Source organism: Panicum virgatum, chromosome 8N (assembly GCF_016808335.1).
Source record: "Panicum virgatum strain AP13 chromosome 8N, P.virgatum_v5, whole genome shotgun sequence".
NCBI classification, from domain to species: domain Eukaryota; kingdom Viridiplantae; phylum Streptophyta; class Magnoliopsida; order Poales; family Poaceae; genus Panicum; species Panicum virgatum.
Window position 1 is genome coordinate 16,493,966 of NC_053152.1, and position 22,064 is coordinate 16,516,029.

A 22,064-nucleotide genomic window follows, 5' to 3' on the forward strand; every position below is an offset into this window, starting at 1 on the left:
TGGCAGCTCTGACCTGCACGTGATGCTTGTTTCTCCTGGATCCCATGGGAAGAGCGCATCCGCTGGCTTCGTATGGGCTGAAGGGTGGAGGGTGCACCAGCCCACTCGTGCTTTAGGTTTGTCCAACACCAAGGCGGGTGCCATAACAAATGAGACGGCCATAGCCATCGAAGCCTGTTGCTGGACGGCGTTGCGCGTTCGTTGCACTGAAAATCCCCATTCTCGGACCTCCACTTCAATTGGAGCCGCAGGACGTATGGGCGAGGCCGAGTGGATGAACACGCACGACAGCAATGAGCCGAGCAGCATGCGCATCTTCCGCGCCACCCGTCGGGCAAGGAAACCTCGCCCTGCAGCTTGTAGGCGCACCGCTGCCTGCTCCTCCTTTGATGGGCACATAGCCAGACACTTCTCCTCACGGAGAGATTGTGCCCACCGGCGTGCTAAGAGTCCACGTGCCGCTGCCTGTAGGCGAACTACTGCCCGACGCCTGCGATTGGATCTTTCGATCTGATCGCTGAGTTGGAGGAGCTCTGACGCTAGGCGATCTAGCATTGTGGACACGTTATGAAGTAAATTGCAGCTCGGAGGCGATCCAAAGCGCAGGGGCAGGAGCTTGGTGAAGCGGCGCCACGCCGGGGTGCCCTCATCCTGCTGGACTTGGAGGAACCAAACCCGAGCGTCATCTTCCAAATTACGGGCAGCCATCCATACCTTTTCTTCCTCCATGATGCGTTCCCGGATGAAGTAGGACTCGCATTGGTTGATGAAGGCCAGAGGAGCACCACCTGGATGCGGGCTCTCCTCTCGGAGGGGCGAATTTAACATGGCAAGTTCCCGGAGTTGCTGTCTGTTGTAGCAGTCTTGTGATTCATCCTGTGTGTAAGTATGTAAGAATCAGATTTAGAAACAGAAGTCAAAGAAGTTGATTGCCTATTCATTTGAGGAGTACTATGAGCTGGTAAAACTGCAAAAGCCATAGCCCATAGCACTAATCTAGTGGGTTAGCCGGTGCTAGAGCCCCTCCTACCCGAGCTAGAAGCATAGAGCCCCTCCTATAAATTTGTAGCCATTGAACCTTGAAAGGAATAGGTATAGGTAGAAGATGAAGTGAAAAAGCCCCTCCTAATATTTTTTCTAGATCCGCCAAATTGAGGTTTCTGTAAAACAATGCTCTTTCTTTGGCATGTTTGGATGTTTCGGCATATGTTTGAGATAAGCTGCAGATTGAAAAGCAGAAAGGCAGATAATAGATTTGAGAAAAGTAGAAAACATGTGCATACCTCTGGCTTTAATAACTCTTCAAGGATCTCTTGTGCCTTTGCAAGTCTAGAATCGATCACATTAGCAGGCAACTCAGCTTCAATCAAGATATGGAGGGGCTCACTCAAGTGTTCATAGCCAGGTCTTCCCTTAAGTTGTTCCTCCTTTACAAATGAAAAGAGCACCACCGTTAGTATTGTAGGCTTGCTAGATTTAATCAGAAAATAAAACCTTAAAACAATCATCCAGTCATTTTAAATACAGTACATAGCCATGTCAACTTATTTCCAGAGTAGCACTTACCTTGCCAGAATCTTTGATTGAGCCTTTCCCTCTGATGAAAACACGACAACCTGTAGAGGCTTCAATCCTCTTCAAAGAGTTTCCCCTTGGGCCAAGAAGGCGGCCAATAAAATTGAACTGTACAAAAACAGCAAGTAGTATAATTAATGGTGTCATAGTGCTGTACGAGTAACCGATGAAATATCACACATAAAAACATACATTAGGGTATGTATCTGTTGGCACTTCCAACCGCAAAATCTTCTTGACAATGTAAGAAGAGGGACTTTGTGGGGGTCCTTGCCAACCCACAGCTCCTTGTGGAACACCTACTCTCTGACCAATGAGAATAAAGTGTTAGAGTGATTAATTCTTTAGATATGATTTAGAGGATGAAAGAAATGGGCACCATTGTTCCAAAAGAAGGAATATTATTGCATTGAATAAGAAGGCCAAACATACAAACATCATTTTTAAACAATTTATCCAGGCTTCCGAATGCTTCCTTAATGTGCCCAAGATTCAGTCACAGCATTGGGCAACTGCACCTAGCTCAGTAGGTGGCAGGCGTGGTTGTACCCCCAATCAACTAGGTTCAACTCGAATTTGGGTGCCTATTTATTCTTTCTATGCTATGCCACCTAGTTGACTAGTTCCTCTAGGTTGGTCCAGTTTTTTTTTTCCACTTACAATTACATGTGTTCCACCATAAGCATAAAAGTTATGTTTCTACAAACCATAAACCCCTTACTTTAAACACTTCAACTCTCATTCAAGGTAAAACATGGATTATTAGTCATTAGCTCTCAGCAAAAGCAAATACAAAGGAAGATGCCGGCTCTCTGTGGAGAAATACATCAACTTGATTTTATATTTCTGCCTTCAATAACAACTATATACAACATTAAGCATAGACCTTTCAAGCATTTGTTTGGATGTAATGGAACTTCTTCCCAAGCATTGCTACAAATCAAACTCAATACAATAGACTAGCTTTTCTTCATGTCTAGCGTACAGTTTCAAAGACTATTCAGGTGATGTCGACAATTTGAGATGCAGATGTCACAGGTTCTGATTAACTTTGTGGTCAGTGGTCACTAAGATGACTAGATATCGTAATTGAAAACAATACTGCCTTGGCTTTGGAAATAACCATATTGTTTTGGTTGACACTGGGTGTGGTTGTTTATTTCGCCAACTATGCTTCTATATATTCAACTTTTCTTCTTCTTTTTGAAGGGAACTATATATATTATACGTCTGGTTGATGCGTGACGATTCAGACTTGCATCACTTTTGTGTTGACAAGTGACTAATAATTCCACCTCGCCGTCGCCGACTTCAAGAAGAGGTACGTATCTGTCAAAGTGTCAATCCTAATTCATTTTAACATCGGGATTTTTGATAATTTTTACCGCTCCTTTTTTATGAAGGAAGGGAATACATTCTTTCTGGGCAACCGCTGGGGAGGGCCTCTCGTTCTGAGGTCTGAATCTGTGTGCCCGCGACAACGCGACGCCAACCGACCACGCCGCCGGACGCACGAAAGGACGCTGGGCCGTCATGGTCGACGGCGTCGGTGTCGGCGTGACACAGTCGTGACGGTGTGGACGGTGGCGCTACGCCTGATCCGATTCTTCTATATCCGACTCCATCCTGAGCGCATGATGTGACTCCGATGGTGCGGTGGAAGTAGGAAAGAAAACTGGAAGACTGTTCGGCAACACCATCCAGGAAGAGCTGTTCATATGCGGTTGAGAGATGTTTGGCACATGAAAGGATGAAAGTACTCCATTCGTAAGTGGCAAATTATGCGAAATTCCTTTTTGGGAATCTTTGGTTCCAAACCACGCACTCACTGTGGCTTGGAAATTTCGCCAACTCTAGTACAAACTCTGTGAAAAGAAAGCAAAAGAAAATTAGTCGTAGAAGCACAATTGGGCCGGGCCGGGTGCGTCGGTGAACCTCGTGTCGAGGCCGATGCAACTTTAGCTTGGCCCAGTGGCACCAATAAAAAGGAAAAAGTCCATTTTACAATCTTTCTATTGCCCTCGTTCGATTTTCAACCCTGATGTACAAAACCAGGAATCTTGCAAACTCCAAGTATCAAAACCGTTTGTTTTTCACCCTTCCCCGGTTTCCAAGGCGGTTTGCGCTGACGTCAGAGCGGTTTTTCCTTTTTTCTCTCTCTCCAAATTTAATAGCAAGGGAAAAATAGTTAAATGGGTCTAAAAATTATGAAATTTTTTAGAGAGGCAGAGTAGGTGATAGGAAAACTATTTTAACTTTTGTTTTTAGTTATGGGTAAAATTTAAAATTTATTGAATTTTTAGGGCATCAAAAACTGCTCCAAAATTTATCAAATTTAAACCTAAGGTTCATTTTAAATTTAGTTTACCATGTTCATTTTATTTGACTGATGTTCCATAGCAATATTGTAAGTTTGTTCTTAAAGGCCAAATTTGCGCCAAACTTGATTATTTTGACAGATTTTGAAAAAAATTCCATGGAACTTGAGCGAAATGAAATTATCATGATAAATTACGTTCAAAATGAACCTTAGGTTTCGAATTTAGTAAATTTTGGAGCATGTTTTAATGCCCTAAAAATTCAATGAAATTTAAATTTTACCCATATTCAAATATTTATATTTCAAAAAAATTTGAGTTCCAACTAAAAAAATAGTTCAAATAGGTTCCCTATCAGATCGGATCTTTCGATCTGATCGCTGAGTTGGAGGAGCTCTGACGCTAGGCGATCTAGCATTGTGGACACATTATGAAGTAAATTGCAGCTCGGAGGCGATCCAAAGCGCAGGGGCAGGAGCTTGGTGAAGCGGCGCCACGCCCGGGTGCCCTCATGTTGCTGGACTTGGAGGAACCAAACCCGGGCGTCATCTTCCAAATTACGGGCAGCCATCCATACCTTTTCTTCCTCCATGATGCGTTCCCGGTTGAAGTAGGACTCGCATTGGTTGATGAAGGCCAGAGGATCAGATTTCCCATTAAATTTAGGAAAATCCATTGAAGTTAAGTGGCAGTGGGGGGGGGGGGGGGGTCGGCGCGGGTGACTGGAGGGGGTGGTTGGCGCAGCGAAAAGGGTGGTCGGCGGCGTCGGATGGTGGTGATGGTGAGCGTGAGCGAGTAGGCGAGGATCGCCAGACTCGTGATACCAAGTTGTCATGGGCATTGGGTCCACGACAATAACTAGACCTAGGCTATGCTTTTCATGGCCGCGATCTATGTCTTCTCCGGCGAGGTTTTCCCCTCTACCGCAGGCTTGGTTGTTTAGAAGAGATAGAGAGAGAGATTAGCTAGATTGGTTGATAATTCATTGCTTGATTAAAAGAGATACAATCCCATCCTTATACAGATGGGCTGACTTGACCCTTAAGAAACCCTGACTTAACCCTTAAGAAACCAATCTCTAAATTTAAGGAAATAACAAACCAAGCTAATCTAATCTTTCCTAATATCCTAGACCTATTACTGTTCACAGTGTGAACAGCACTTCCTACCCATGACATCTCCCCCTCCTTCGAAGACAGCTCGCCCTCGAGCTGTGGTGGTCTGGTGGAGGCCATGGCTCCAGTCCTTCATAGCCCCATGGCAGCTCTGACCTACACGTGATGCTTGTTTCTCCTGGATCCCATGGGAAGAGCGCATCCGCTGGCTTCATATGGGCTGAAGGGTGGAGGGTGCACCAGCCCACTCGTGCTTTGGGTTTGTCCAACACCAAGGCGGGTGCCATAACAAATGAGATGGCCATAGCCATCGATGCCTGTTGCTGGACGGCGTTGTGCGTTCGCTGCACTGAAAGTCCCCATACTCGGACCTCCACTTCAATTGGAGCCGCAGGACGTGTGGGCGAGGCCGAGTGGATGAACACGCACGACAGCGATGAGCCGAGCAGCATGTGCATCTTCCGCGCCACCCGTCGGGCAAGGAAACCTCGCCCTGCAGCTTGTAGGCGCACCGCTGCCTGCTCCTCCTTTGATGGGCACACAGCCAGACACTTCTCCTCACGGAGAGATTGTGCCCACCGGCGTGCCAAGAGTCCACGTGCCGCTGCCTGTAGCCGAACTACCGCCCGGCGCCTGCGATCGGATCTTTCGATCTGATCGCTGAGTTGGAGGAGCTCTGACGCTAGGCGATCTAGCATTGTGGACACGTTATGAAGTAAATTGCAGCTCGGAGGCGATCCAAAGCGCAGGGGCAGGAGCTTGGTGAAGCGGCGCCACGCCGGGGTGCCCTCATCCTGCTGGACTTGGAGGAACCAAACCCGGGCGTCATCTTCCAAATTACGAGCAGCCATCCATACCTTTTCTTCCTCCATGATGCGTTCCCGGTTGAAGTAGGACTCGCATTGGTTGATGAAGGCCAGATGATCAGATTTCCCATTAAATTTAGGAAAATCCACTGAAGTTAAGTGGCAGTGGGGGGGGGTCGGCGCTGGTAACTGGAGGGGGTGGTTGGCGCATCGAAAAGGGTGGTCGGCAGCGGCGGATGGTGGTGATGGTGAGCGTAAGCGAGTAGGCGAGGATCGCTAGACTCGTGATCAATGTTCAAAAAGGCGCTACTAGGCGCTCGCCCAGGCGCGCTTATGCGCTAGGCGGAGGGTTGCCGCCTCGCCTAGGGGGGTAGGCGGAGGATAGGCGCCGCTGGGAGGAGGTGGGCCGCCGGCGCGGCCAGGAGGCAGCAGGCGGAGGCAGGGATGGGCGCGGCGGAGGCATGGGTGGGCGGCTGCGGCGGAGGAAGCAGGGGATGTGCGCTAGTGGAAGAGGAGGAAGCAGGGGACGGGCGGCGGCGGAGGAGGAGGCAGGGGACGGGTGCTGGCGGAGGAGGAGGAGGCAGGGGACCGGCGGAGGAGGCAGGTGCGGGAGCGCGGCGGGGAGGAGGCAGGGGCGGGTGTGCGGTGGCGGTCTGGCGGAGGAGGCAGGGGCGGCGGCTTCGGTCGAGAGATGTGAGGCGTCGGGAACGGGAGGAGTGAGGAGATAAAGGTGGGAGGTGGGCCGTTGGGCTGGTTTGATGGGCTTTTTGGGCTTTTTTTTTACTCAAGATTTACTGGTTCTCTCTTTTTCTTTTCTTTAAGAGATATATGATGTCTATTGCAAGATATATGTATGTATATAGCACCGCCTAGAAAAACGCCTTGAAACGCCTAGTCCCGCCTAATCCCGCTTAGGCTCTAGGCGGTGGGTCACCGCCTAGATAGCGCCTAGCGCCTTTTTGAACATTGCTCGTGATACCAAGTTATCATGGGCATTGGGTCCACAACGATAACTAGACCTAGGCTATGTTTTTCATGGCCGCGATCTGTCTTCTCCGGCGAGGTTTTCCCCTCTACCGCAGGCTTGGTTGTTTAGAAGAGATAGAAAGAGAGATTAGCAAGATTGGTTGATAATTCATTGCTTGTTTAAAAGAGATACAATCACATCCTTATATAGATGGACTGACTTGACCTTTAAGAAACCCTGACTTAACCCTTAAGAAACCAATCTCTAAATTTAAGGAAATAACAAACCAAGCTAATCTAATCTTTCCTAATATCCTAGACCTATTACTGTTCACAGCGTGAACAGTACTTCCTACCCATGACATGGGGTTGCACTTTTAGGAGGACTGTAGGATCAGAGCTAATGCAGAGATGGGAAGAGGTGATACAGCTTGCCTCGATCCTTAACCTTTCTGAAATAAATGATGAAATGCTGTGGACCTTTAATTCAAATGGAGTATACTCTTCACAATCTCTTTACAAAGTCATCAACTTTGGAGGTGTTAAATCAATGTTTATCCCACCAATTTGTTCCTTGAGAATCCCTCTCGAGTACACTTTTTTCACTGGTTACTCTCTCAGAACCAGGTGATTGGCCAATGGGTTGGCGGGGTCCACCAGCAAGGCCTTAAAGGATAGGGGTGTACTGTCCACACGGTTACTGTAGCGCGTGAACAGTGCCGTGGACTATGTTAGTTCGTTTGTTGGTTCTGCCAGGATTAGATCATGTTGTTAGTTTGTTAGAGTTATCTGTTAGTCTTGGCGGCTATAAATATCTTACTCGCCTCATCAGTTGTAATCAAGCAAGAATATAAACCCTAAATAGTTCAGAGCCTCCAAGGGAGGGCGAACTGATTTATATCTTGCCCTAGTTCTATCTCCCATATCAACTACAGATATTGTAAGTAAAAGAAAGCAAATAGAGGACAAAAAATGCCTTTTCTGTAGAGAGGAAGAAACAGCACATCATTTATTTTTGGGATGTGTAGCAGCAACACAAATCTGGTGTCATATCTCTGAGGTCTGCACTCGACGATGCGGTCTGCACCCCGGCGCCCATGCCTGGCGCAACCAGCCTGCTGCCTTGCGTGGCTAGACTGCTGCCTGGCAACCCCGAGTCGCTGCTGACCGCCACGGACGCCGCTCTTTCGTCGGTCGGCTGCCTGCAGCCGCCCACCGCCAGCCCGTCTTTGCCTGCTAGTCAGCGGCTGGCTGCGACCAGCACCTCCTCGACGCCGGCCGGGCCGCCTCCGCCGCCGGCCAGTCCCCCCACCCTGCTGGTCCGCTGCCCTTACCCAAGGGTGATGTGCCTCAGGGCCTAGCAGGGGTTTCGGCAACTAGCGTTATGCCGCGCTACCCCCCTAGAGCACTCCATGATCCCTTGCCGATCCGAATTGGCAGGCTGCTATGGAGGAAGAACATGGTGCCATGCTGAAGAATTCTACTTGGGACCTCGTTCCACGACCACCGCGGACCAACTGTCTCCGGCAAGTGGATCTTCACGCACAAATACAAGGCCGACGGTTAGCGCTACAAGGCTCGCTGGGTCCTCCGTGGCTTCACTCAACAACCTGGTGTTGACTTTGATGAGACTTTAAGCCCCGTCGTGAATCCAGGAACCGTCTGCACCGTATTTTCTTGCGTTGTCAAGCAATTGGCCGATGCATCAGTTAGATGTGAAGAATTCCTTTCTTCATGGGACTTTGACCGAGACAGTATACTTCTCCCAGCCGTCCGGGTTTGAGGATCCAGCTCACCCCGACTTCGTCTGCCGTCTCAACAAGTCCCTCTATGGTCTGAAGCAAGCTCCCCGTGCATGGTACAGCCGGTTCACCGCCTTCTGTCACTTGGGTTTGTGGAATCCAAGTCTGACACAAGTCTGTCCATGCTTCGTCGCAATTCCAACACGGCCTATTTGCTCCTCTCTGTCGATGACATCGTCATCACAGCCTCCTCCATGGATTTTCTCCGGCGCATCATATCCGCTCTACAGCAATAATTTTTCATAAAGGATCTTGGTGAGCTTCAACACTTCTTGTGGATGCACGTTCAGCGCCATCGAGGAGGGTTTCTTCTGTCACAGAAGCAGTACACGCTAGATATTCTGGATCGGGCTGGTATGGCTGACTGCAAACCTTGTTCTACACCGGTTGACACCAGCCCCAAGGTTTCTGCGGCTACTAGTGCACCTCTTCAGGACCCTTCTGATTTCCGTAGTCTGGCTGGCGCTGTTCAGTATCTCACCTTCACCAGGCCTAATATTGCCTACACTGTCCAGCAGATTTGCCTCCACATGCATGATCTGAGAGAGCCCCATCTTGTTGCTTTGAAGTACATTCTCCGGTACATTCGTGGCACTCTGCACCTAGGTCTCGATTTGCATCCGTCTTCAGTGGAAGATCTCGTCACCTACTCTGATGCTAACTGGGCTAGTTGTCCGAATACTCGCAAATCCACATCGGGTTATGCAGTACTCCTCGGCGATAACCTCATCTCCTGGTCATCCAAGCGTCAGACGACCATCTCCAGATCTAGTGCTGAAGCTGAGTACCGCGCAATTGCCAACGCGGTTGCAGAGGCAACGTGGCTGCGCCAGCTTCTTGAGCTTCATACACCACTTCGCCGAGCTACAGTGGTCTATATGTCTAGTAATCTAGTTCAGCATCAACGCACTAAGCATATTGAGATCGACCTCCACTTCGTCCGGGAACGCGTCGCCCTGGGACACGTCAAGGTTCTTCATGTTCCTAATACGTCCTAATACGCTGACATCTTCACCAAAGGATTTCCTTCGACTGTGTGTGTGGAGTTTCATTCCAGTCTAAACATTCGAGGCATCAACGATCCGACTGCGGGGGCGTGTTAACATATGTATAATGGGCCAGCCTCTGTCCGTCGGCTGTAGCTGCGCTAGCCTCCCTAGCCATGCACCTCCCCCTAGGGATTCTAGATGGTTTTGGATTGGGCAAGGAACTCCTGATTGGTATTACTTCTATAAACCAAACCCTAGGACTTCCATGCCTATGTATGTAGATGAGCTTTGTCTCTCCATAATCAATCTATTGTCTTCCAAGCCATATTTGCTTTCAAAAACTAACATGTTTGGTTTGTGGATCGATCACACTCCATCGACCGGTCCGGCATATATTGCAGAATGGGTCCGACCCTCGAGAATACCCTGCGGGTATCTGTGCCGCGAGTGACTCGGTAATGGACGATCTGATCCTATGGCATGTACCAAACTACAGCGTGCGGCACCAGACGGTTCCTTGCTGCAAACCAAACACAACGTAACTGTAACTCAATCCCTATTAACTACAATCCACCTTTTTATGTCCTGCGACCTACCATGGAATCATGATGAACTCAAAAACCTAAACTCGATGATTCAACATGACAACTATGGAGTTTGGCTGGAAGGTTACCATCACTGTAGCATGCATAGAAATCTGAGATTATGGGTGTAAATGAGTAGCATTTATACATTTGTGAGGCTATAATATAACATAACATAACCCATGTTCTATTCTACACCCTAGGTGTAGCTACACACCCATGTTATCTAGTCGTCCGACTAATCGCGATTAGTCACGATTAGTCGGGCTTATCGGTCTAGTGACCCCGATAAGGGACACCGAGTAGGTCTGGGCGACTAGTTTTCTAGTCGTCCGACTAGTCGTCGACTAGTCGTGATTAGTCGCGTCGATCAGGTTGGAAAACGATCAGACTTGAGATTGTTTTGTGGGCTGTTTGAGTCCATTAGGTTTTTAGCATATAGAGGCTGAGACAGAGTTCTAGACAGTTCACAAATCATCTCACACAAGTGAAAAATCGACCATCATTGTTGACTTCATGCTTGCTTTTTATTAAGTAATATGCAGTACATATATCATATTAGTCCTGGGACATATAGGACGACTAGGCAGACTACTAGGCTCGACTAATCGGCCTGATCGACGACTAATCGCGACTAGTCGTCTGATCGGTCCTATGGCGACTATAGGTCCGACTAGACGATTTGAAAACATGGCTACACACAACTAATTACTGAAAAAAAATTCAGTAATAACCGCTGCGCACGATTTTACTGACACCCTTTTCCTGAACGTTATTCAGTAATACGGCAACTCGGTTCAGTAATTTCTGGCCAGTTTGTTCAGTAATTTCACTGCTAGGTGTAGAATATACAACTAAGGTGTAGAATAGTATTACTTTATAATATAATATAATATTGTAATATATGGGAATTTTGAATAAGTGTATAATGATTCTAGGAGAACACCTCACACCCTAATGGGAGAGGGAGGATTGTCTACGTGCGCATTATGCGCTACGTGAAAGGCACCCTGTCAACTGGTCTCCACATAGGCAAAGACTAGCGAGGATTGTGCATGAAAAGGCAGACTTGCTGGACAGTGTAGGCAAGGTCCTATGGAGTCAGCGCGAGGTACTAAAGGGAGCCGGTGATGCTCCTGTAATACGAGGGATCGGTGACCAAGGCGCCATCTGAAGTAGAGAGCTTGGCTCGAGTGTCAACTGGACTCGATGTGGAGCGACACTCGGCCTTGCCTGTGCGTTGGAGGCCGAGGGCGTATTGTCACAGACAGAAACAAGCCGTCGGAGGAGCAAGTGATGGAGATGCTGAGGAAAAGGTGGAGGTTGCCGAGGTCCGTCATGGCAAACTCGGAGTGGAGGCGAGCCGTGATGCGCTGAAGAAGCTCCGACGACGAGGATGTGAGGAGGATGTCGTCTACGTAGAGGAGCAGAAAGGCGACACTAGTCCCCTCTTTGTAGACAAATAGAGGTGTCAGATTTTGAGGTGATGAACCTAAGCTGTCGAATATGCATGGCGAAGCGCTGGTACCACGCACGTGTGGCCTGCTTGAGACCATACAGTGCCCGCTGCATTAAACAAATATGGTTATGGAAGGCGGGGTCGACGAAGCCTAGAGGTTGCTGGCAATAGACGGTCTCCTTCAGGTGGCCATGAAGGAAGGCATTCTTCACGTCCAACTAGTGGATCAACCAATCACGCAAGGTAGCAATGCTGAGGGCAGCCTGAATTGTAGTTGGCTTGATGACAGGGTTAAAGGTCTCATCGTAGTCGATGCGGTGCTGCTAAGACAAACAGCGAAGCACCCAACGTGCCTTGTGGCGGGCAAGTATGCTGTACGAGCGAAACATGTACTTGAAGATCCACTTGCCCGTCATTATGTTGGCGCCAGGTGGTCAAGGTACGGGGTGCCAGATGTTGTAGTCGATGAGGGTCTGAAACTCGTCTGCAATAGCCGCATGCCAATTGGGGTCAACCAGTCCACTCCTATAGTTTGCCAGGATCAGCAATACCAATGTCGAGGTCATGGAGAGGTTCATGAATTGAACCTGCCGAAGAGTCCCCGTCTGGGGCCATGTGACTTGGCGGCGTGCCTCTTGAGCGGGAGGAGGTGCAGGGGGCATCACAGGAACTGGAGCAACTGGAGCCGGTTCCTGTGCCAGCACGGGTGGTAGAGATGGAGCGTCATCCCTGCTAAAGACGAACTGGAATTGGCGTTCAGGGGCTGGTCCAAACGGCGCGGACAACCTAAGAGTAGACAGTGCAGCTGTTGCAGGTGTCGGGCCGGCTGCAGATGGCAGCCTGTCCAGGCGTGGGCGGAGATGCCCTGGATAAGTGGCGGACAGTATAGTACAATGAGGTTGTTCGCCTGATCCTCCAGCACGGTCCGAGGTGGACGCAGCTGCTCAACATCGCCATGCGATGGAGCTACCGCTGATGAAGGCGCCGCTGCTGTAGTGCATAGCACCGGCGCAGCATCACCAACGAGGCAGGCCCAAGCTGGAAGAAAGTGCCGATCCTTGTAGACTGAATGGAAATGTAGTCTCATCAAAGACGACATGCTTGGAAATGATGATTCGTTGCGTTGATGCATCGGTACCCTATATGTGTGAGGAAGGGTAGCCGAGGAAAACATAGGTGGTTGTTCTCGGAGCGAGCTAGTGAGGAGCGGTGGGAGCGCGGTTGGGATAGCATAAATAGCCAAAAATGCAGATAGATGCATAGTTGGGTGTTTTGTTATAGTGAAGCTCGTAAGGAATGGCACTGCGAACAATGGAACTGGGACGCCTATTAAGGAGGTAGGTAGCGATAGCTAAGGCCTCAGCGCAATATGGAGCCATTATGTGAGCGTGAATGAGCGTGTGGTGCGGGTAATGTTGTTTAGGGTGCAAAGAACTCGTTCGGCCTTGCCATTTTTGGGAGAGGTATAATAGCATGATAAACGTAAGTGAATTCCGCGAGTGGAAAACAGGGACGTGAGAGTTCGATTAACGAAGCCGTTATTGGCCTGCAAGCTTTTAACGGGAAGACCAAACTGTGTTAGGACAAAGGTGGAGATGTTGGCTATGTGGGTATGGACTTCTGACTTGTTGGTGAGAGGAAACATCCAACAAAAGCGAGAAAAATCATCTAGTAGAACTAGTGATGTCCAAACATCGCAGTGAACAAGTTCGAAAGGAGCATAACTATATGATCTAGATGTGGAAAAGGGTAACCACACATGTTTGGTAAGCTGTCATGACCGGCGGAGAGTATGATCTATTTTATTACAAGTAATAAAAAAATTCAGTCGAAGTGTATCAAGTGCGGCAGCACTAGGATGACCGAGACGTTGACTCCATATGGTGGAGACGACACGACAGGCTTGTGGAGTGGTGGTGGTGGTGGCCGGTGGAATGGTGTAGAGGTCGCCTTCACTATTGCAAGGAAGCATCACGCATTTGGTCAAGATATCCTTCACAGAAAAACCAAAAGCGTCAAACTCAACGGAACAGTTGTTGTCGCAAGTAAACTAGCGAACAGATAGCAAGTTGAGGCTAGCAACGGAACAACTAGAACATTGTTTAAAAGAAAATGTGACGCGGGTAGAATGGATGTGCCACGACATGAAACTGGGATGGTGTGACCATTGCCTACTGTGATGAAGGAATGGGAAGGAGGTAGGCGAGTGAGGTCGGTAGACGACATGTGCCCCAAAGCGTCGGAGTCCATCATCCAGCCCTGATTTTGCAGGGATATCTGGTTCAAGCTGCAATCAGCCCGTCCTGATCCCATGCCTGGGCTGGTGGAGAGAACTGAAGGCGGATGAACGCTGTGTGGGCTTCGGACTGCAGACCAAGCAGCCCGAGCGTGCGTCAGGGGGCCTAGCCGATCTAGCCCGTGGCGATCTGGGCGCCCAAGGGTTGAAACACACCTAGGGGCCCATGGGCCGGTACTGGACACCGGCCTGTTGAGGAGCGGCGGACGGTTGCTGCGGTTGGTTATGGTAGCCAGAGTTTTGGCGCCTTTTTCCTCTGTTGCACTTGCGGCTGCCACCGCTGCACCGATTGTCGCAGCCGCCACTGTGAGAGCTGGAACCACTGCTGGATCCCAAGCCACCACCCTGGTTCCCATATGTAGAGGACGAACGGCATCCACCTTGGGCGTTACAAGATGAGTTGCCGGAGTCGGTGAGCAGCGCCATGGCTATCATCACCTTGTTCTTGTTCGCCAGCCGCAATTCCTTAAGGACAAGCAAGTCGCGTGCCCAAGAGAAGCTGCAGAACACAGCGGCATTGGCAGCGTTGGCGACATCGGCCGTGTTGGTGTAACGGGGTTGATGCCATGGAGAACATTGAGGGTGAGCTGCGAGTACAAGACGGCATGGACGACATCACAGAGCGCATCAGCCACGGTCTGCATGCACCGGCAATACTCAGTGGAGTCGCCTTGCTGCATGGAGTGGAACTCATGGTGGAGGGAGATGGTGCGCGCGGTTCCTTGTTGGCACGGAAGAAGCCTTCAACGGGCACCTAAAGCTCCCAGTCACTCTGTTCATTGCTGTCCATGGTGAGATCAAGGACAGTCATCGACGGAGCCAAATATCCAGCTGCGGATGCTGCAGTTGGCTTCATCCCACTGCGGCCAGGAGCGATCAGTGGGCGGTGGTGGCGCAGAGGAGCTGTTAATGTGCGGCTTAAGGCCGAATTTACTGCACATGGACGTGAAGAATTAAGCCCACTTGGTGTAGTTGGAATTCTTCATCACCAAGGTCACCGGGACATGGGATTTCACCGAGACTGTGGCATATGGATTAACCACGGTCAGCGCCACTGCTTCAGGAAGACCACCGCTGCTTGGCTGACGCCGCCAGTGATTGGCACTGTGCTAGACATGGCTGGGGAGGGGAATTCGGCGAGGGAGGACTTTTCTTATATTTATACATGTCTTATCTTCCATCTAGCTCTAATATGGAGCGCAAGCAGATCTCATACAGAGCAGCTATTTGACAATATTTGTCAAAAACTCATAGGCAGTATGTGGAAGTCGTACCATGGTGTTTTTCCCCTCGGTTGAAGTAGAAAACACATCCCTTGTGGTGCCAGATCTGGAACTCCGAAGTGTAGCATGGTCCTTGACAAAAGGATGATCCATTAGCTGAGCAGCTGTAGGGCGGGCAGCAGGATCACGCTGAAAACAGAGTTTCAGAAAGCTTTTCGCCTCGGGAGAAAGATGATCTGGGATATCAGGTGTGTCTTTGCTATTCCCAATCTTAAATATTGCAGCCACCTGTGAAAACAATCCAAAGCTTAGCAGATAATCAATGGAAGAAGAAGCATCAAAACTTCATAACCATGTAAAAGGTCAGATCCAATATATCAACAACTCACCCCTTCGTACTGACTCCAGGGAGGTTTTGCTGCTGCCATCTCAAGAATGGTGCAGCCAAGGCTCCAAATATCAACTGAAAGGCTGTAGCCATTACTATTCATAATAACCTGAAAAGTTGACATAAACAAAGTTGAAGACTTCAGTTGATTACTGTTCACTAGAAAAGAATCGATAGGTAATTTAAACTTCAGTAGCCTCACCTCTGGTGCCATCCAGTATGGGCTCCCTTTGAATGATCTGATATCTGTATACGCTGATATCTGTGTAAATGTAGCAAATCATTACTAAAACCATATGTAGATAAGGGAGATATTTAACAGTTTAACTGTCAGATAATCGACAGAGCATAGTACTTACATGCTTGGCCATACCAAAGTCGGCAAGTTTGATATCACCATTAGGATCGACGAGTATGTTTGCCCCTTTGATATCCCTATCGGAAAAGGTAAACAGTCATGGATAAGAGTGATATGCAGTTCAGCAGTTGCATGAAAGAGGAAAGACAACTGTATCTGTAGTGTTGATGATATAAATGACTGCCAAATACCTATGCACTGTATTCCGCCCATGCAAGTATGCAAGGCCAGAAAGGATTTGTGCTGTGTAACTCCGAAGAACTGCCTCCCCGAATGGACCATTTTTTTGAAGTAACTTGTGGATAGAGCCCCCAGAAACATATTCGAGATAGACTGAGAGTGTCTCATTAGACTGCATTATGGTATGAAGAACAAATATTAATATGACTGTTGTCTCAATCCTTAATCTCAACACATTAACTGTAGTGCTCATGAGTCATGAGCATTGTGGTAACTTATTATGTAATCACAGAAGACCATTGTTAGTTCAGTAATTACCAGATCACTGCCATAGTACTGCACAATGTTTGGATGTGACAGCTGACTCAGCAGCACAATTTCCTGTACACAGGAACTAGTGTCAGTAGGATAAAGATTACAAATTCTTCTAGGAGACTGATGCGGATATATCCATTAGTTCTATAATAGGGTTACCTGATTTAGCTGCCTGAGACACTCTTTTGAGTTAGAATCATCAGAAATGACCTTAACCTCTTTAATTGCACACATTTGTCCACCTTCACTGAAAAACATACATTTTGAATAATAACTCAGTATGATATAGGAGTATACATCTTCTGAAGAAATTGAGGAGAATATAATGCTTCAAAATTAAGCTACGCACCTGTTGAATCCCAGATATACTTGTCCAAAGGTCCCACTACCGAGCAACTTCCCCTTCTTCCACTGTAGAGAACGGGAAGGCAAGGATGGGGAGCCTGGAGGAAGCGGAAGAGGTTGAGGTGAGCTTGAGCTTTGCGAATCATCCTGCCATGCAGTAGGAGATGCTTGGCATTGCCCAAATGTTCTTGATGGAACAGGGGAGGTTGAATAGTGATGTGCTCTTGAGCTAGGGGGAGAGCATGGCACTTGTGTACTGAACATAATTTCTGTTGATTTCCGACCACGACAATACGTAGTTCGATCATTTGCAAGATCCAAATTTTGAAGGTGAATTTCTTTCCTTGGTGAAACTGAGGTTTCAGACAATCGGGGATGCTCCAAAGCCTGATTATTTGTGAAGGTACGCCCTCCTGCTACGACATGACTTTGTTCCCGAGATTCAATTGCTACTGTTCGGCCGGGAAGAGTACTACTTGTTTCTGACAACCTGTCAAATCAGACACGAAGAAACAAATTTCAGCTATAATGCATATATTTGAACGATGAGCAAACAATAGTAGTTTGTTCCTCCATCCTGGACATTCGTATCTCAAACAGTTACAAAAGAACCCCAATTATTTCCTTGGACAACTATTGTCTCCTACCTTTGTAATCATGCAAGGACAGAGAAAAGGGGGGATATTTTCTCATCATACAAAATACATTAAAAAAATGGGTGTGTAGAAATTTTTGGATTAAATACTGCTCCAAAATGGAAAAGGTATCCTGTTCTTATCTCTGAAACTGGATTAGCAAAACCAAATTCATCACAGAAATTCACCCAAATGCAACCATCAAAAAAAGTGCCTTGTCAATAGCAGAATAGTAATAGAAACCGTAAACCAACTGAACCAATTCCCCAAACAGCCGAAGAATACTCTGAACCGACCAGATTTCAGAGTAGCAATTGGATTATAGATGGACAATTTCAGATTGAGCACTCTGAAAGTCAAACTACCAATTCCCCAAGCACCACTCTGAAATCTGAATTGAGCACGCCTAGAGATTGAAAAACGATCAGATAAACACCAAATTTGAATCTCCAAAGTCGCCGTAACGAAGTACTCATACAAAGGAAACATCAAATATTTCAAATTACTGAAGAGAAACAAATCTCGACACCCAAATTCATCAGGAATAGAGCACAACTCTAGTCGTCCCCCAGTTCAATCCGAATTCCATCAAAAGGCAACCGAAACACTGAAGCAAGCAACCAGAGGACCAAATTCTGCCACCGACCACGACAAAACTTCAGCCCAAAATTAAAGTTAATAACAAGCTGTAGGAACACTAGCACGATTGCCCACCTTACCCCCCCCCCCAAAAACGAGCGCACTTTACACCGAATTCCGCACGGGAACCGCAACACCAAACGGCCCAACTTTAGCGCTTCCCCGTGAACCAAACCAACCACCGAAACCACCAGGGCCAACCGGCCACCACCCACGCCGCGTGCCGGCCGCGTACCACCTGTAAACCCCGAGATCCAGCTGCTTGTCGGATGCTGCCGAGGACCCGCCGCCGCCGCTGCCGCTGGACGCCGAGGCGAAGCTCGAGGCCGAGGCCGGCGCGGACGGCAAGGACACCGACCGCGGGAGCGGGAGCCCGACGATCGCCGCCGCCGCTAGCTGCTTCACGCGGCCCCCGCGGCGAGCAGCGCCTCGTCGAAGCTGCTCGCCTTCTTCTTCCCCTTTCCCGCCGCCTCCTTAATTTCTCCGACCGCCGCGGCGCCGGTCTTGCTGGACTTGCTCCTGCCCCTGCCCTTCCACCACGCCGCCGACATCCCACCGCTCCACAGTGCCTTCGCAAAGAGAAAGATGTCTAGAGAGAGAGAGCGTGAGTGCTGTGTGCCTCTGTGTGTAGAGAGAGAGAGGGAGGGAGGGAGAGGCGTACATGCGGGAGGAGATGGGGGGTGCGAGCTCTTGAGCAGGTTGCAACGACCGGGGTCGCCGTTGCGGGGCCGAGATGGGAGGTGGATGCGCCGTGAGGATCTCACTGGCGGTTCAGAAAGGAAGAGAGAGCGGAAAGAAAGGCCGAATCATATTGATCCCGGTCAGCTAATACCATGTAGAATGATTATGGGAGAACACCTCTCACCCTAATGAGGGGGGTGACTATATGTATATGCCAGCCAACAAGGAAATACATGTATAGAAGGAATAAAATAATCTCAGGTTATATATTTCCTAATACGGAGCAATAAGCAATAAGTTAGGTGATGTTGTTGCTTTGCTGGTACTTTCTAGAAAATCTATATGTGAAGCAAACGAAACAAATATATTGAGGTTTCTGGTAAATGGTCCATGGGTGAAGAGTTAATGAATAAGAATCCATACCTGCTATCAGCGTGTTTGTTTGTACCTTCTGTGCAGTCTTTCTCTTTAATCTCATGTTCACCTGATGAACCTTCCTTTTCCCTCCAATGCAACTTATCTAAAGGAAGAAAATCCTCCTCTATGAAATCTACAAATTGTATGTTGAATCTAGGACACCTTGGATGTTTTCTAATGGTGTTCTCAAATGATAACTTGGCAACCATCCTGTCCAATTTGTCAGCACCTTGAAGGTCCCCAATTTGTCCAGTGACCTCCTGAAGGTTTAACAGGTGCTCAATGCCATTGAGCACTCGGTAATGGCTCTCAAGTCTGTGGGCATTGAAACAAAGCTTAAGCCTCTGAAGATTGGGCATGGCTCCAGCATGAAAAGCTAAGCTCATCGCACCGCATGTGAATTTGAAATGCTTGAGAGCTGGGAATGCCATGTTGCTAAAGATGATGGGTCCAGTTGGAGGTGTTCGTATATACAGTGAGAGCACTACGAGGGAAGGTAATAAGGCAATGTTATTGATATCATTCCCCTGCAGTTCTTTAACTACGATTTTTAAAATGCGGAGTTTGTGCCGTTCACCAATCCAAGTTGGAAGTCTGGCAAAGAAGCAAATTGGTGGCAACAACTCAAGTCTCTGAAGCAACATGGGAGGAGAGGAGATACCGAATGAGACATCAAAGAAAATGGCTGAACTTAAGGCATCCGGATTCAGGGTGAGAGATTTGAGATTGCTGAATTTCCCAAGTGAAGAAACTAGAGGTGCCAGCTTTCTCTTCAGTTGGCCACCAGACAGAGTTGCAAAACAGGATAGATGAAGATGCTGGAGATTTGTCAGCTTCCCTAGGCTCCGCATATTGTGTTCAGAGTTATGTCCGAGGTCGAAATACCACAGTGTACGTAAAGACTTCATGCGGCCAATCCCATCCGGTAGCTTTGTTGCATCTTGGAGACCAAGATGCAGCAAACTCGGAAGATGGACAATATCTGATGGAACTGAAGATATTCTTGCATCTATTTCCATAGTCTCCAAATAATGTAAACCTTGCATCTGGGCTGGTAGTTCAACCATGACATCACTTGAAATCTTCAGATATTTCAGCTGAAATAATCTGCAAATTCGTGAGAGGTTCAAACTCATATGTCCATCATGATCGCCCCAACAATCGAGGATTAGAACTCGGAGATGCTTGAATTCCACAATTGAAGGCATACATTTATGGACTCCAAAGAAACCAAGCGATCGTAATTGTGGCATTGTTATTCCTGCTGGTTGCTTTGCATATTTGGCAGTACTGAATCGGAAGGATAGTCGATGGGCTTTCGGAGATAGTCCTGTTATAGTTTGAGAGTAATCTATTGCAGCAAGAAATTCGTCTTCCTTGGAATTATGAGAAATAAGATCAAGTATAATATGGTGCACTGTACAGGACAATACCTCATTACTGTCTCCAAGTTCCATAGGTTGGATCATTCCCCTGTTGACAAGCTCGTCAAAATAGCCCTCTGCAATTTCTTCTGTATCTTTTCCTTCCGTTGCATTGATAAAACCTTCTGCTATCCATTGCTTCACGGCATGAACCTTCCACACTATGTAACCCTCTGGGTACATATTGAAATATAGCAGGCAAGTTTTCAAACAACGAGGAAGACTATTGTAACTCAGGTTCAATATTTTTGTCTGGATCTCTTCAATTGTATGACTTCTATTCAGAATGGAGCATAAACAATCATGCACATGGTACCATATCTCTGAGTAGTCTAATCGGCTTGCTAAAAGAGCAGATAAATTTATGAGGGCCAGTGGAAGACCACCACATTTTCTAATAATACCATATGAAACTTCCTTCAATTCATCAGGGCATTGTTGTTCAGAGCCAAAAACTTGATTGAAGAATAAGTTTGCAGAGTCTTGGATGCCAAGAGATTTCATCTTCAAAATATTATCAGGCATATAACCACAGGACTTGAGAGCCACATTCATCTTTTCTGTAGTTGCTACAATTCTACTGCAATTATTACTCTCGGGGAAAGCAGCGCTTACAATGTCCCATGATGTTTCTTCCCATAAATCATCAATTACAACGAAGCACCTGTGAATAATTAATATAACCAGTATGTTTTTATGAGGCCAAAATAATAACAATTGCATATACACTATTAACATTAGTTACTACGATTAACTATAATTAGTAGTCGCACAGATAATTCTTTGAAGAGCAAAGCCCACAATGCAAGGCTATCCAAGGCGGCTGATCAAAACTACACCAATGATCAATCTGATCATACAGCAGGTGCTCCCAGTTCCAGCCCAGTAAATCAACAAGCATATTATATTAAAAGAAAGAGTAAAATGCATCGGAGGTCCATCAACTTGTAGTGGGGTGTCACTTAGGTCCATCAACTCCAAAAATGCATTTCTAGGTCCCTAAACTTTTTAACTCGTTCACCGCAGGTCCATACCCCTCCACTTGAGCATGTATCGATGACATGACGTGCTGACTGGGCATCTTTATCTCTCATACATCACCCTCTCTCTGTCTTTGGCTGGGGAATTTCATCAAGCACCTTGTGGATGAGCGTGTGCCATGGCGCCTGGGGAGAGTGGTGAGCCTCATCTCAATTCCTCATCGCGTTGGGCGCTTCTACTTCATCTCCTCGACCGATTCCTACGCTCACCACACCTTCTTCCTTGCCGTGCAGGTGCCCCGGCGAGCTCCGCCCGCTAGCGCCGCTCCCTCGTGTCGTTCGCCGCTGCTCGACCCCGCGGTGATCTTCGCCCCCACCTGGCGACGCCATGCGCATGCCTCCTCGCCATCTTGCCTTGCCGCGCCACCGTTCGCCGCTCGCCGTCGCCGGCCGGGCTTGCACCAGTACGTCGCTCACGCATGCGTGGCGCACCGTGGGCGCGCACGAAGCATTCCGCCCCGCGGCCGCTACGCCACCGACGACCGCCTCCACGGACCCGGGCTGAGTCA

General features: G+C 48.1%; 1 protein-coding gene across 8 annotated transcripts in view; it reads right to left on the reverse strand.

Moving 5' to 3' along the window:
- LOC120685283 (disease resistance protein RGA5-like) overlaps positions 1–22,064 on the reverse strand; it is a 34,003-nt gene that overhangs the window by 9,516 nt on the left and 2,423 nt on the right. For 6 of the 8 annotated variants that reach the window (XR_005679432.1, XR_005679435.1, XR_005679433.1 and 3 more), the window contains 13 exons: positions 19,098–21,179; positions 16,724–17,209; positions 16,534–16,621; positions 16,378–16,440; positions 16,071–16,231; positions 15,881–15,956; positions 15,724–15,783; positions 15,523–15,630; positions 15,185–15,421; positions 1,768–1,881; positions 1,567–1,683; positions 1,284–1,427; positions 715–876 (listed from right to left, as the gene is read on the reverse strand). Coding sequence is in view for 2 of the 8 variants with exons in the window: in XM_039967109.1 (XP_039823043.1) it covers positions 715–876; positions 1,284–1,427; positions 1,567–1,683; positions 1,768–1,881; positions 15,185–15,421; positions 15,523–15,630; positions 15,724–15,783; positions 15,881–15,956; positions 16,071–16,231; positions 16,378–16,440; positions 16,534–16,621; positions 16,724–17,209; positions 19,098–21,179 (3,898 nt within the window). In the remaining 6 variants the exon portion in view is untranslated. Of the gene's footprint in view, positions 1–714; positions 877–1,283; positions 1,428–1,566; positions 1,684–1,767; positions 1,882–13,325; positions 13,608–15,184; positions 15,422–15,522; positions 15,631–15,723; positions 15,784–15,880; positions 15,957–16,070; positions 16,232–16,377; positions 16,441–16,533; positions 16,622–16,723; positions 17,210–19,097; positions 21,180–22,064 lie in introns of those variants that run through there. The other 2 variants (XR_005679437.1, XM_039967111.1) reach the window with 2 other exon arrangements.